This window comes from Mastomys coucha, unplaced genomic scaffold (assembly GCF_008632895.1).
Source record: "Mastomys coucha isolate ucsf_1 unplaced genomic scaffold, UCSF_Mcou_1 pScaffold5, whole genome shotgun sequence".
Taxonomy (NCBI): Eukaryota; Metazoa; Chordata; class Mammalia; order Rodentia; family Muridae; genus Mastomys; species Mastomys coucha.
In genome coordinates this window covers 55,075,376-55,087,643 of record NW_022196911.1, presented here as the reverse complement: position 1 = coordinate 55,087,643, position 12,268 = coordinate 55,075,376, and the positions used below count along the sequence as shown (strand labels likewise).

Below are 12,268 nucleotides of genomic sequence, written 5' to 3'. Positions count from 1 at the left end.
TCTACAGAGTGAGTTCCAGGACAGCCAGGGCTATACAGAGAGACCCTATCTAGAAAAACAAACACACACCTTTGGTCTGAGTCCCTAATAAACCAAAAATAAACCTTTCCTCCTCTTTTGATCTTGTCCTTGCTTCGTAGTCCCTTGGGGAAACTTATGATACCACGGCACAGCATATGCTCAGGAGGCACTGGGCTCTTCTGCCCTCCTCCCTAGACTCTCTTCTCCTTGCATAAGATAGCACCTCTCCCCCTGGAGTCCTGTGGAGTTAGGACTGTATGTTGTCATAAGGCTGGGGCTCTGGGGGACGACCACTGGCAGGGCCTGAGGACAGGATAGGCCTGGGATCAGTGGGAAAGGAAACCTGAGGCTACAGGCTGGAGGTGGAGCCTGTGCATGATGCTGAGTGTGGAGGCTGACACATCCCATCGTGCCAGGCTCTTCTCAGTGGGGGTATCAGCTGACGTGACTCATATCCCAGTGCTCAGACAATAGTGCCTGAGGTCCCAAGACTCAGCCCAGAAGGTGCAGAGGTCAGAGAGAAATGCTGGTGCTTGGGAGCCGAGACTTCCCAGGGATGACTCCAGGCTCCAGTGAGGCACAAAGGGCTCCAAGGTCCTACAGCCAGTCCTCTGGCGCCATCAAGTGGCTCTCTCTACAAACTGTAGGTCCTCTGTCAGATTTGTTTCACTCAGTGGTTCTCAACCTTCCTTTAATACAGTTCCTCGTGCTGTGGTTGACCCCTCCCCACACCATAAAATTATTTTGTGGCTACTTCATAACTGTAATTTTGCTACTGTTATGAATCATAGTGTAAATTTCTGATAGGTTGCCTGGGGTCACGACCGACAGGTTGAGAACCACTAGAATTTGCCCAGCAGTCGTACTAATTAAGAGATTCTTGGAGGTGGCATTAGGTCTACAAGTCCTCTGTGCAGACAGCCATTCATTAAGTGGCGAGTAGCTTGGTGGTTACTGACCTTGTGTGAAACCCAATCTGTACATTCAAGCAGATCTAATCAAGGATTTTTTCAAACAGCAGATACATTCACTGGGGAGGCCGTGTATATGTGGTTTCCATGTGTTTTTATCCTGTAGAGTAGTTTTTAAAAGAAGGCACAACATTGGGCAGAGAAAGAGAGTGGGTGCTTCTACTTCCCCTGCCTGTCCTTAGCCATGGTTGCTGGATGGCTGCTTGTCTGATGAGCCACACTCAGGAAATCTCACTGGCAGTTCCTCCTCGACCACGCTGATGAGGCAGCACTAATCCTTGTGCTCCTTGGGTACAGAATCCCAGCAATGAATGCAGCCATTGAGGCCCGTGTTTCAGGGACAGCTTTCAGACTCCTGGGGCACCTCCAGAAGGATCCAGCGCATAACTCTCACTGTGTTTCTGCGAGGACAGACAAGAAGTTGGGGCCTCCTCATACCTACTGGAGTCTCCCAGATAGGGGGCGCCATTTGTTGGAAGGGTAGCAGAGCCTTAGGCTCTGAAGGCACTTGCCTAAGGCTGCCTTTTATGAGTGTCCCTAACTGGTGACGAGAGCCTTCGGGTCCTCCTGGATCACCACGGGGTTGGTCAAATGCAACTTTCAACCCTAGTACAAACAGGAGAACCAGTAGAGACTGGGTGCTAGGCCACTCCATGAAGGGCCCCAGACGCCACAAAATCCCTGAGCAGGAGGTAGGAGGGAGAAACCTAAAGAGTGCTGCAGACCTCAGCAGATATGGAGGCTAGTTTTATGTCAACTCGACACAAGCTAGAGTTACATAAAAGGAGGGAAACTCAATTCAGAAAAATGTCCACATAAGATCTATCTGTAGGGCATTTTCTTAATTAGTGATCAATGGGGGAGGGCCTAGCCCATTGTGTGTGGTGCCATCTCTGGAATGGTGGTCCTGGGATCTCTAAGAAAGCAGGCTGAGCGAGCCACCCCTCCAAGGCCTCTGTGTCAGCTCCTGCCTCTAGGTTCCTGCCCTGTTGCATTTCTTCTGATTTCCTTCATGGATGGACTATGGGATGCACGCAGATAAACCCTTTCCTCCCCACCTTGCTTTAGTCATTGTGTTTCATCACAGAGATAGACCCTAAGACAAGCTGGTACCAGGAGAGGAGGGTATGATGGCTTGTGAAGTTTCAGAGGGAAGCAAAGACTCCACTGGGCCTTTTGTGTGAAGAATCTGGTGTCTGGTCAGTTGGGGCTGAAGAACTGGCTGTGACTGACAAGAGATCAGAAGCACTAAAGTAGAACCTTTGCTTTGCTGGAACAATGGATATTGGTCAACCAGAGATAAATTAGCTTAGCAGTGATTAAGAAGAGACAGCGGCGGCGCTGAGGTGAAATGTTCTGGGAAGTGTTTTCTCAGAGTCAGCACACCGATGCTGTGTTCCAGAGGTAGCCTGGGGCTGTACCTCACGCTGGCAGCGAAACTTGGTCACGAGTAATAGTCTCCCAAGTGCTACTGGTTTTGAAGGCATGAAGGGATCATGGAGAGCAATTGAAGCCTGACACTTGAGAGGCCACTAGTGAAGGTGCAGCTGTGGAAGCCCCTGGATTGAAAGGTCATGGAGAAAGTTGAGGCTTGGCACCATGGAGAGAGCCCAGTAGAGGCTACTGGTAAAAGTGCAGCCCAGTTGCAGCAGGAGACCCCAGCATTCTGGGATGTCAGCACCATGGGAGAACCACCAAGAACAGCAACAGCAGTGGAGTGGACCCACTGGAGCCTAGAAGACAAGCTGTGTGTGCTGTAGAGGGTGGAGCTGGAAAAGTGTCCTAAGCCTTCGAAGGAGCGCAGGAGAGTCTTGGACACTGACAGAGACGTTGGATACTGAATTTTTAAAGTTGGAGTTTTGTTTCGCTTTGTTCAGGTTGTGACTATGTCCTGATTCTTCCCTCTTAAAAAATACATATTTAACTTAATTTTTATTTTATAGGATTCCACAGTTGAGACTTTGGATTTTAAAAGAGACTTTGAAATTTCTTCAAAGCATCTGAATTTGTAAGGCTGTAGGGCTTTTAAGCTTGAAACTATCTTACACTATCATGTCCATATTAAAGTGTAATCTTGGGGATGAACAAGAAAGGACAGGTTGTGGCTTAACAGTGATTTGTGTGTCAAGATAGCAAAGGCTCTCTGGAGTAGGTAGGAAGCCCACTCTCTAGGGACTGGTTTTCTTCCAGCTGACCCAGGAAAGGGCATTGCCAGTCTCTGCCCTGCTTGTGCCAGTGATACAAGTGATACAACTGTCACACGTGTGCAGTAAGACACTGGCAGGGCCTCTAACCAGTCCAAGGGGCAACAATGGGGCAGGACTATGGAAAGCGACATATGGCCAAGTCAAGGGGAGCCCAGGACAGGCAGTAGGTTCCTGGGCCATCCTTCTCAAGTCTGATTGGAGACCTCTCTACCTAGCCCGGGTGACATAAGCCTGGGCGCTTATGACTAAAGGATGGAAAATGTGATCCCCTGGCCAGTTCTGAAACTAAGGCTCTGTCCTGTCCTTTTCTCTACCTAACCCAGTCCCCAGGCAATCTGAAGATCACCTGCCATAGGTACCGAAATGCAGAACATGAAGGCTCATTGTGAAGGCCCAGAAACAAACTGGGGAGCTTGCTTTAAATGTTTTTAGATGGAGTTTTTGCTATATAACCAGTCTAGACTGACTGTGTAGCCCAGGCTGATCTTGAGCTCACAGTAATACTCCTCCCTCAACCTAAGAGCTGGGAACCAGGCATGTGTCACTGTGCCCATCTCAAGCCACAGTTTAGCAACTGGCCTTCAAGGGTACTGTTTTTCAGATTATTAAGAGGACAGTTGGGAGGTGGTTGGTCTGGCATCACCATCCAGAGGTTCCACTCACAGGGAACAAAGCCTGCAGCTGTAACAGCAGTTTCTAGGTCTTATAGAAACTTGGCCTCCGGAGAAGAGTGGGGACAGGGTCCTGTGCCTACCTGCAGGGTGAGAAGAAAATGGATAAAGTGTGAGGGAAGTTGCTAGTGGGAAGCAGTGCCTCCCTCAGATGAATGGGACCAAAAGAAACCATCAGGCTGCCAGCAATGCCACCATCCAGGCCATCTTGAATTTATCCCCATATGGTACCATGCGAAATACACATGGGGGAGCTATGCCCACCTCTGTCCTGTTCATCAGTGTGTGGGACTCCCATATGCTTACATCACAAGCAGATGGCACACTAGAGGACCCTGGGGCAGGTTCTAGAAAAGGCCACAGCACAGGCTATGTGTGAGTAGCATTTTATTTCTCATGTCATCAACAAATATTTGAGCCTGCTGGCTCCTTTCTGTGCCGCTAATGGGATCTAGGGATACCAGATCAAGAGACCGCAGCACTGGCCATAGGGAGGGTCACTGTTGGCCTCCAAAAGAGCCTGGTGACCACAGAAAGCCAGAAAGACTAAGTAGGTAAGTTGGACAAGATTCTATGGTAGAGGTAGAGGGGCACATGCCTGCCAGGGGAACCTCTGTCATCTGGCCCTGGCACTCCTCGCCTTGCAGATCCTAGACCAGGGTACTCTCATGTCTCAGAGAACACCCCTATTGCACGCAGTGAGAGGCAGTGGTGTGGGGCCTCTGCCTGAGGTCAGACCAACTTGTCTGGGAACACATGCCTTTCTTCTAGCCGGGTCCCAATATCAGGTTAAGGCCTTGCTGGGCTAGGGGAAGACGGGAAGTGTGTCAGTTGTTCTGACCAAAGTGTTCACTGAGGTCTTCCAGGAAGTTCCAGGAACTGCAGCACAGCCCTCGGCGGGCTGTTTGCGGTCCAGTCGTGAGCTGTGAGCCTCACGCTGGACCACCAGAGAGCCATAGTACAGGCCTCAGCGTAACCGCTTGCTGTCCAAGATGGCCTTCCAGTTGTCTGCCCAAGAGTGCAGCCTGCGACGAGGGGGCTGCAGCTGCAGGTGGTAGTTGTGGCAGGAGGTAAAGAGAATGTGCTCCCAGCTGGGGTGTGGCTCAGCCCCTGTGGAGGGAAGCAGCAGCTCAGACTAGACACTAGGGGCTAGCTGTAGCTTGCTGGGACCAAACCAAGAGTCCCAAGAGTAGGTGTTGTGTTCACCTGACTCAGTTTCTTTTTTTTTTTTCTTTTTTCTTTCTTTCTTTCTTTTTTTTTTTTTTTTTTTTTTTTTTTTTTTTTTTTTTTTTTGGTTTTTTAAGACAGGGTTTCTCTGTATAGCCCTGGCTGTCCTGGAACTCACTCTGTAAACCAAGCTGGCCTCGAACTCAGAAATCTGCCTGTCTCTGCCTCCCAAGTGCTGGGATTAAAGGCATGTACCACCACTACCCGCTGATTCAGGTTCTTTATCCACAAAGTGATCTTCCATTAGCCTGTCCTACAGAAGGAAAGAGGGCAAAACAGGCACTGTGCACAGGGTGAGAGAAGCGGTCCACAGAGTGAGGCTGAGTAGGCTCTGTCGTCACACACTGCTGTGCCTTGCCAGCCACTTCTGTGCCCATCCTGTGCTATCTCAAGTGGGAAGCCCTGGCTATAGCCCTTACTGGTACCACTCCCCTTCTACACTGTACTGTGACTGACCTATCAGCTCCTCTGGAAGACTGGTTGAAAGAGGCTGGCCCCATACACACAGATAGAGGGGCGGGGGCAGGTAGGCACGATTCCCCTGGCATTCAGCAAGCTTTAAGATAGAAACTGTGTTTTCCTACTGATGTCCCCAGACAACTCGTAAAAACTCGCAGGAGGTTTTGTCCGGTGTAGCAAAACCAGGCAGAACAACTCCAGGAGGGAGGAAGCAGTGTGGACTGACTAACGGAATTCTCAAGTCACCATGCCTAAGGCCCTCCCTCTGCCCTGCCTTGTCAGCTACGTGAGCCAAGCTACTGGTTTGCTTATTTTCTGGGAAGGGGTCATGAGCTGGAACCAAAAAAAACAAAGAAAAAAAAAAAAAGGACAAATACAATGCCCAAGCCACTGTCAGTCAGAGACACCATACTATGATTTCTACCTCAGGGCAAAAGAGGGCTGGAAGCTACTAAACATAAGGGTTTGAAAATCAAAGTTGGGTCTTGACTTGCATCAGGAAGGCCAACTGGTTAAAGTCAATCTGGATAGAGCCCAGACATTCTGGCTTCCAGTAGTGCCCTGTCCCTCAGTGCAGACAGAGCTTTTAGGAAGAAGTTCCTTGCTAGGTACTGATAAACACCTGACGAGGATGGGAGGCAGGCTGAGGAGACCCCAGGAGGAGGGATTTAGGAAAAGGGAGAATGCACCCAGTGCTATCCACCCTTCCCCCACCACTCCCCATCCCTGTCATAGCCCACTTACCTGTGATGTCCGGCCGGTCATCTATGAGAAGGTCGGCAGAGACCACAGTCTTGTCTCTGGTCAACACAATCTGCTCCAGAAAGTCAGGGCCAAAGTGTTTCTCCACCCAGGCATACTGAAGGTAACAGGAGATGACAGTGTCAGATGGCACTGAGAGATGGCTCAGCCTAGGACCCCAGCACTGGGAGCAAAGGAGGCAGATATCCGTGGCCAGCTCTGTGCTCAGGAATTTGACATTTGGGAGCCGTGTACCTGCACACTTGTCCCCTCGACTACAGAAAGGTCACAACTCAGAACAGGAGTTGACATCCCCAGAGCTACATAGACTACTATGCTCTCAGTGTTCCAACAAGGTCTGTCATGCTGGCTGCCACTGAGTCTTGGGGGCTAAGTGACTCCGTAAGGTGGCTGAATCACAAGAGAGACAACCAGCGGATCTGCCCAGTGTCTCTGCTAGGAAAAGAGAGACAGGTGCATTAAAGTGGAGGCAGGTACATTCAAACCATGTTTGATATACTGGGGGGGGGGGGCAACTTAGCAGTAGTCTGGGAGAGAGGACAGTTACAAGGAGTTACAAGTCGCCACACCAGTGCAAGTGTGTATGGGGATGGCTGGCAGGGTTAGAGGGGTGCTGTAGACAGCTGATGTCTCTGGGCACACAGGAAAAGCACAGGTGCCTGCAGGACTGACAGACAGAAAGCTCGACAATCAGACCAGTAACAGCTATCACTGACAGAACAATATGCAATCTAGCCGGCCACGCTTCCCTCTGCTGCTGTGGGGTCCTGAACAGCCCATCCCTTTCCTACAATGCTTTGGACACTGGGAAACAGCCTTCCTCTCCTCACCACCCCAGTGAGGCTGGCAGCACACACGGCCTGACTAACCTGGGTCTGATTCTGTCAGGAGAACCAGGAGAGGGATGAGCGGGCCCTGGACCTGGGGTTCACAGCTGTGCCACTCTGCCCTGCGTGTGGCTGCATCTTGCCACCTGGTTATCCTTCTATATCCTCCCTGATCTATTCACAGACCAAGACGGGTATGGATTTTAGTCGGGGCGACTTCCAGCAGAAGGGAACAGGAACCTTTGCCCAGATTCCTCTGGCCCCACCTGGAGGACAAACAGCAGCCAGACGCTGGAGGAAGAAGGTTGTAAGCACGCACTAGCTCCTATGGAATGACCTCCAGAGGGAAAGGCTGTGCAGTCACTAATGAGCCTGCAGCAAAGCCTCGGCAGGTTCATCCAAGCTGTGGCCTACGTGACTTGGAGCAGACTACATGTGGCTCCAAGTGACCTCTAGTACAGGAAGGGCTTGGAGAACAGAGCAGAGCCTATAGAGACAGGGCTGCATGGCCTGACCCTGTCCCACTCATGCCTCCAGGCCTCATGATGGCAACCTTGATTTTCAGATGGTTCTACCTCTTCAGGCCTTTAACCACACACGTGCATGTAGGATGCACACACACACACACACACACACACACACACACACTTCCGACACAGCAAGTTCCTAAAGCAGTCTCTACATCTCACTCCTGCTTCCCACTCCTCTACCTTCCCAGCCCCGCTCCTTCCAGATGATGACCACAACCACAGCCGTGTTATCCCTGCAAGCTGCCTCAGTGGCCTCTGACATCCTTTAGGACGGGGACCTTGGTTCTTTGGATACCTGTCCAAATCACCAAATGAGCCAATGAAGAAGAGAGTCCTTTCTGGACAGACTGCCTGAGGTCACTCTGACAGGGAAGGCTTTATGGCCAAGGTCTCAGTGAAGCCATGCAGGCCCTACTGGCCATCTTCCCAGAAAGAAACCCCACTGCAGGGAAACCCATTAGTCTCATAAAATAGCTTAGCAAGGTCAAAATGCAGATGTGTGGTGAATGGGCTGAGTCCCTGGAGTGCTTACCTGAGTGGGGTTTGAATCACCACCAGAGGTCACACCAGGGAGAAGACACGGGTGACCCCGGTGCTGGCGGTGATACAGAGGTGAGAATATAAGACATAAACCAGGGATGCTAATGTACGTGTACTTGATGTCCTCTGCCTTCTTATCCTCATGACAACCTGGCTGCATACATCCTTCCCACTCCTGCAGCTCTCAGCCCTGTCTGCTATGAGGCATGCTAAAGAAATTGGGAGACCCCAGGCTTCTTCCAAGCAGAGGAGCCACAGCCCAGGCTTACTGGCACAAGAGTTCTGAGGCAGAACAGAGTCAGTCCCTTTTCACAGAGTCAGTACCTTGTCTCACAAACCATTCACAGAGGAGGGAGGGGGGAGCGGATATCTCCCTCCACTTTGTTCATTTCTAACCCATTGTAGCCAGCGGCTCTGTGAGTGTCCAGAGCTTGGATACAGCACCAATATCAAGTTGCCACAAATGTCTGGTCCCACACACCCAGTCTCTGGGTCTCTCCTCTCTGGCAGGGCCTGGCTACAAACCACAGAGGAAGAGCTGCACAAAACAAGCAGCACAGTGACCCACAGATCCTGTATAGAAAAAGAAAGTGAAGTTCCAAGAGGGCCAGTGATGGCTGCCACCTCTGCACTCTCCTGCCCTGGAGCTGGGGCGAGCTCGGGTTCAGAGCTGACTGCATCCTGGCTGGGAAAGCCAGAGCTGTTTCTAACTAGACACACGGTTTGTCCTTGGAAAGCTGCTTGATCACGTGTGGTAACTAGAGCCTTGGGATGGTTACTCTTGGTTGTCAACTTGAACACCTTTATAAACCGATTTTTTATACAGATGGAAACCTGGCTAATACAAACATCTACTAATGCCCAGTTACTGTAACTAAACTTTAATAGCCCCAAGTAATCTTACAAAAAAAAAAAAATAGAGCCACACTAAAACCCAAGTGGCTGGGTATACTTGTGAGGGAGGGATTTTTCTTAATGAAATTATTTGAAGTGGACAGATCCACCTTTCATCTGGGTCACACCTTCTGCTGGCAGCCTGTATGACATAGAAGAAGGAGACTTGCTCTCTTCTGCCTGACTGCTCTCCCTAGCAAGTCCATTCCTTCACTGGCATTACAGCCTACTTCTTTGGGATTCAGCATATACTGAAGGCCAGCTAAGACATCTAGCCTTGGGAAATTAACAACTACTGAATCCTTGGGCTTTCCATTAGGAGATAGCCACTGTTGGACTACAGCCTATAAGCTACTCTAATAAATTATATATATATATATGCATATATACACACATGTATACATATGTACACACATGTATATATGTATGTATATATGTGCACATGTGTGTATGTATGTGTATATGTGTGTATATATACATATACATATATTCATTCTATCAATTCTGTTCCTTTAGAGAACCCTGACTAATTCAAGCATCTTCTATCTCATGGGTGGGAAGATATGTGTGGAAGCCCCTCACTGCATCTGGCATACAATGGGCACAGGAAGAATTCCAGCACTGAGTTTTACCACACATCAGAGGCCCCAAGTCCTTCCCACTCATGGTTCTGACAATGACTGAATTCTGGGACTCCCTAAGATTGTGCATCCTCAGGATATAGTTGGCATGATTAAATTAATGTAGGGTGCTGCTACAGTGTCCCTCAGAGGGGGACTCCCAGGCCAGGGATTCTTTCCCATGGTGGCACTTGAGAGGCTGGACCTTGTGGGAGATCTTTGGGTCACTGAAGACCTCAAAGGGGTTTGTGAAACCCTGGCCCTTCTCTTCCCCTTTTTTGCTTTCTAGCTATGAGGGAAGTGGTATCACTCTCAAATAGCTTCTGCCATGACCACAGGCTGCCTCACAACAAGCCTAAGGCAAGGGAACCAACCAATCAAACCTCTGAACAAAGAAAAACCTTTTCTCTTTATAAACTGATTTTTCTTGGGTATTTTTTATAGTGATGGGACCCTGGCTAACACCAACATCTACTAATACCATGTATGTGTATATATGTATGTATGTATGTGTGTGTGTATATATATATATATATATATGCATATATATATATAACTGAACTTTAATAGCCCCCAGATAATCTATAAAAAACTAGAACTATTAAAAGTAGATGATATAATATGAAAAATCACTTATATTTCTATTCATCTGGAGATTGTAATTAGACAAAAATGTTTTACAAAGAATAAACTGAAACAGGCTGAACTATACGGGTGAAATGGCTAAGAGAGAAACTTCTATGTTATATGTATTTAACACATTAAAAAACCTTTAACTAAGCCAGACTTATCATGGAGATCTGAAGTCCCAGCTACTTGGAAGGTAAGGCTAGGGTGACACTGCCCGCAGTGAGCTTGGCCACCAACATCAAGACTATATTGACCAATATCAGGCTAGGCTATCTGAATGGAGGCATTTTCTCAATTGAGGGTCCCCTTCTTTTAGATAACTCTAGCGTGTGTCTTGTTAACAAAAAACCAACCAGGACAACCATCAAAGATCCAGAGCAGATAAGACAAGCTGGGAGTAGCACATGGGGGATGGAGGTGTCAGCCAGCAGCTGCGGAGGCCCCAGCCACTGCCATGGGTAATAAGAGATCTCTGGTAATAAGGTAGTAAGAGATCTCAAATATAAGAGAGGGATGCAGGGAGAAAGGGTGGGAGGCTGCCTGGCTCTGGCACTAGCCTCCCACTTACTGAGTAAATTAGACAAAAGAGACAGAAATTGAGGGCTGGCCTGGTTTTTTATAGCTAAAAGGACAGAGGACCCAGATTCGACCAGAGATGCAGAGCTCCTCCTGGAATCCTAAAATCTAATACCCAAGGGAGGAGTCAAGCAGTGATGAGAATTGGATTGATGTAGAAGCAACAAAAGATACACCATGAGTCCAGCCTTCGATACAAAGAAAACTCAAGAACCAGCATGCAGACAGGGGTCTTCACAGTGGCCTAGCAGGAGAGACCGTGGTAATCAGAGAACATTCAGTGCTGAGATTGCTGGAATTAGGAGAAAGCTTTAATCAATCCATGAGAGACTTTCTCATGGCCTTACATTGAAGTTAGTTCTCCTGAGGAGATCACATGATCTCCTGACATGGCTCAAAGCAGATGACAACTGACTTTCACATGTTTCACCAGGGTTGTCTCCATAGTCTCACTACTCATTATGGGATGGCAGGTCTGACCATCCTGTGTAGAAAGGTTTTATTGCATAAAGACAGAGAGCAGGGGTAACCCTCCAGTGTTTTGCAGATTTGGAGACTCATTTAAAAGACACGTGAGTGCAGCTGGAGAAGCCAGCATGGGACATTAGTGCACAAAGGGGGAGAACGCCAGGTGCTGCTGTGGAATTCTCAGGAGCTTTACAGTTGGGTAAGGCACAGTGACACCCACCCAGGTGATAGGGTGAGTCTGCAAAGCCCCATGCCTGTAAATGCTAAAGGCTACACACCCAGAAGCCATAAGGTAGTCAACTGGGAACTCTGGTGTTAAGAACAGGTAACCTCGCTAGGAGTTGTTGGCCACAGAGGCCCTAGGAGCCCTAAGACCATAAAGGCGATGCCACAGTGGCCTGCATTCCAGGCCTGAATGGTAGCATCCTGTTGCTGAAGAGGCTTCACATTTTGGCTGCTGACTTGGAGAAATAAAGCTGGGGCTGGGTCCAAAGTCTCCCCTCCCCGAGAGCAACTCCCGAGGTGCCAGAGTCCCTACTAAGAATGCTGGGGAGAATTAAGCATGGCCCAAAGGCCCACAGCTGTGGCTCCTGCATGCCTTGTGATAGAGAAATGTCAGCCAGTACAACAGTGGACACGTGGTTATAGGCAGACCCAGCTTTCCGAATGGACTCAAGGCCAATCACAGGGGGAGATTCACGTCTAGCACTGGGAACTTAGGCAACTGTGGCTCCAGTGGGAAGCCAGTGTTGTTGACGGACTCAGTGATGTCCCAGCTACAGTGCTTCCCCACATTTGCATTCTCTGTCATGGGTTATTACTGCAGTCCGTCTGTGCTTGAATGTTTTTCCATTTCCTGCTTCTT

General features: G+C 49.1%; 1 protein-coding gene across 2 annotated transcripts in view; it reads right to left on the bottom strand.

The window, feature by feature from the left end:
- Positions 1–1,009: 1,009 nt before the first annotated feature.
- Nt5m (5',3'-nucleotidase, mitochondrial) overlaps positions 1,010–12,268 on the bottom strand; it is a 28,921-nt gene continuing 17,662 nt past the window's right edge. Inside the window, exons 4-6 of one of the 2 annotated variants that reach the window (XM_031350895.1) lie at positions 6,301–6,415; positions 3,863–4,980; positions 1,070–1,393 (exon numbers count right to left, since the gene is read on the bottom strand). In XM_031350895.1, coding sequence (XP_031206755.1) covers positions 4,838–4,980; positions 6,301–6,415 — 258 coding nt within the window. In that variant the 3' untranslated portion in view covers positions 1,070–1,393; positions 3,863–4,837. Of the gene's footprint in view, positions 1,394–3,862; positions 4,981–6,300; positions 6,416–12,268 lie in introns of both variants that reach the window. The other variant, XM_031350896.1, reaches the window with a different exon arrangement.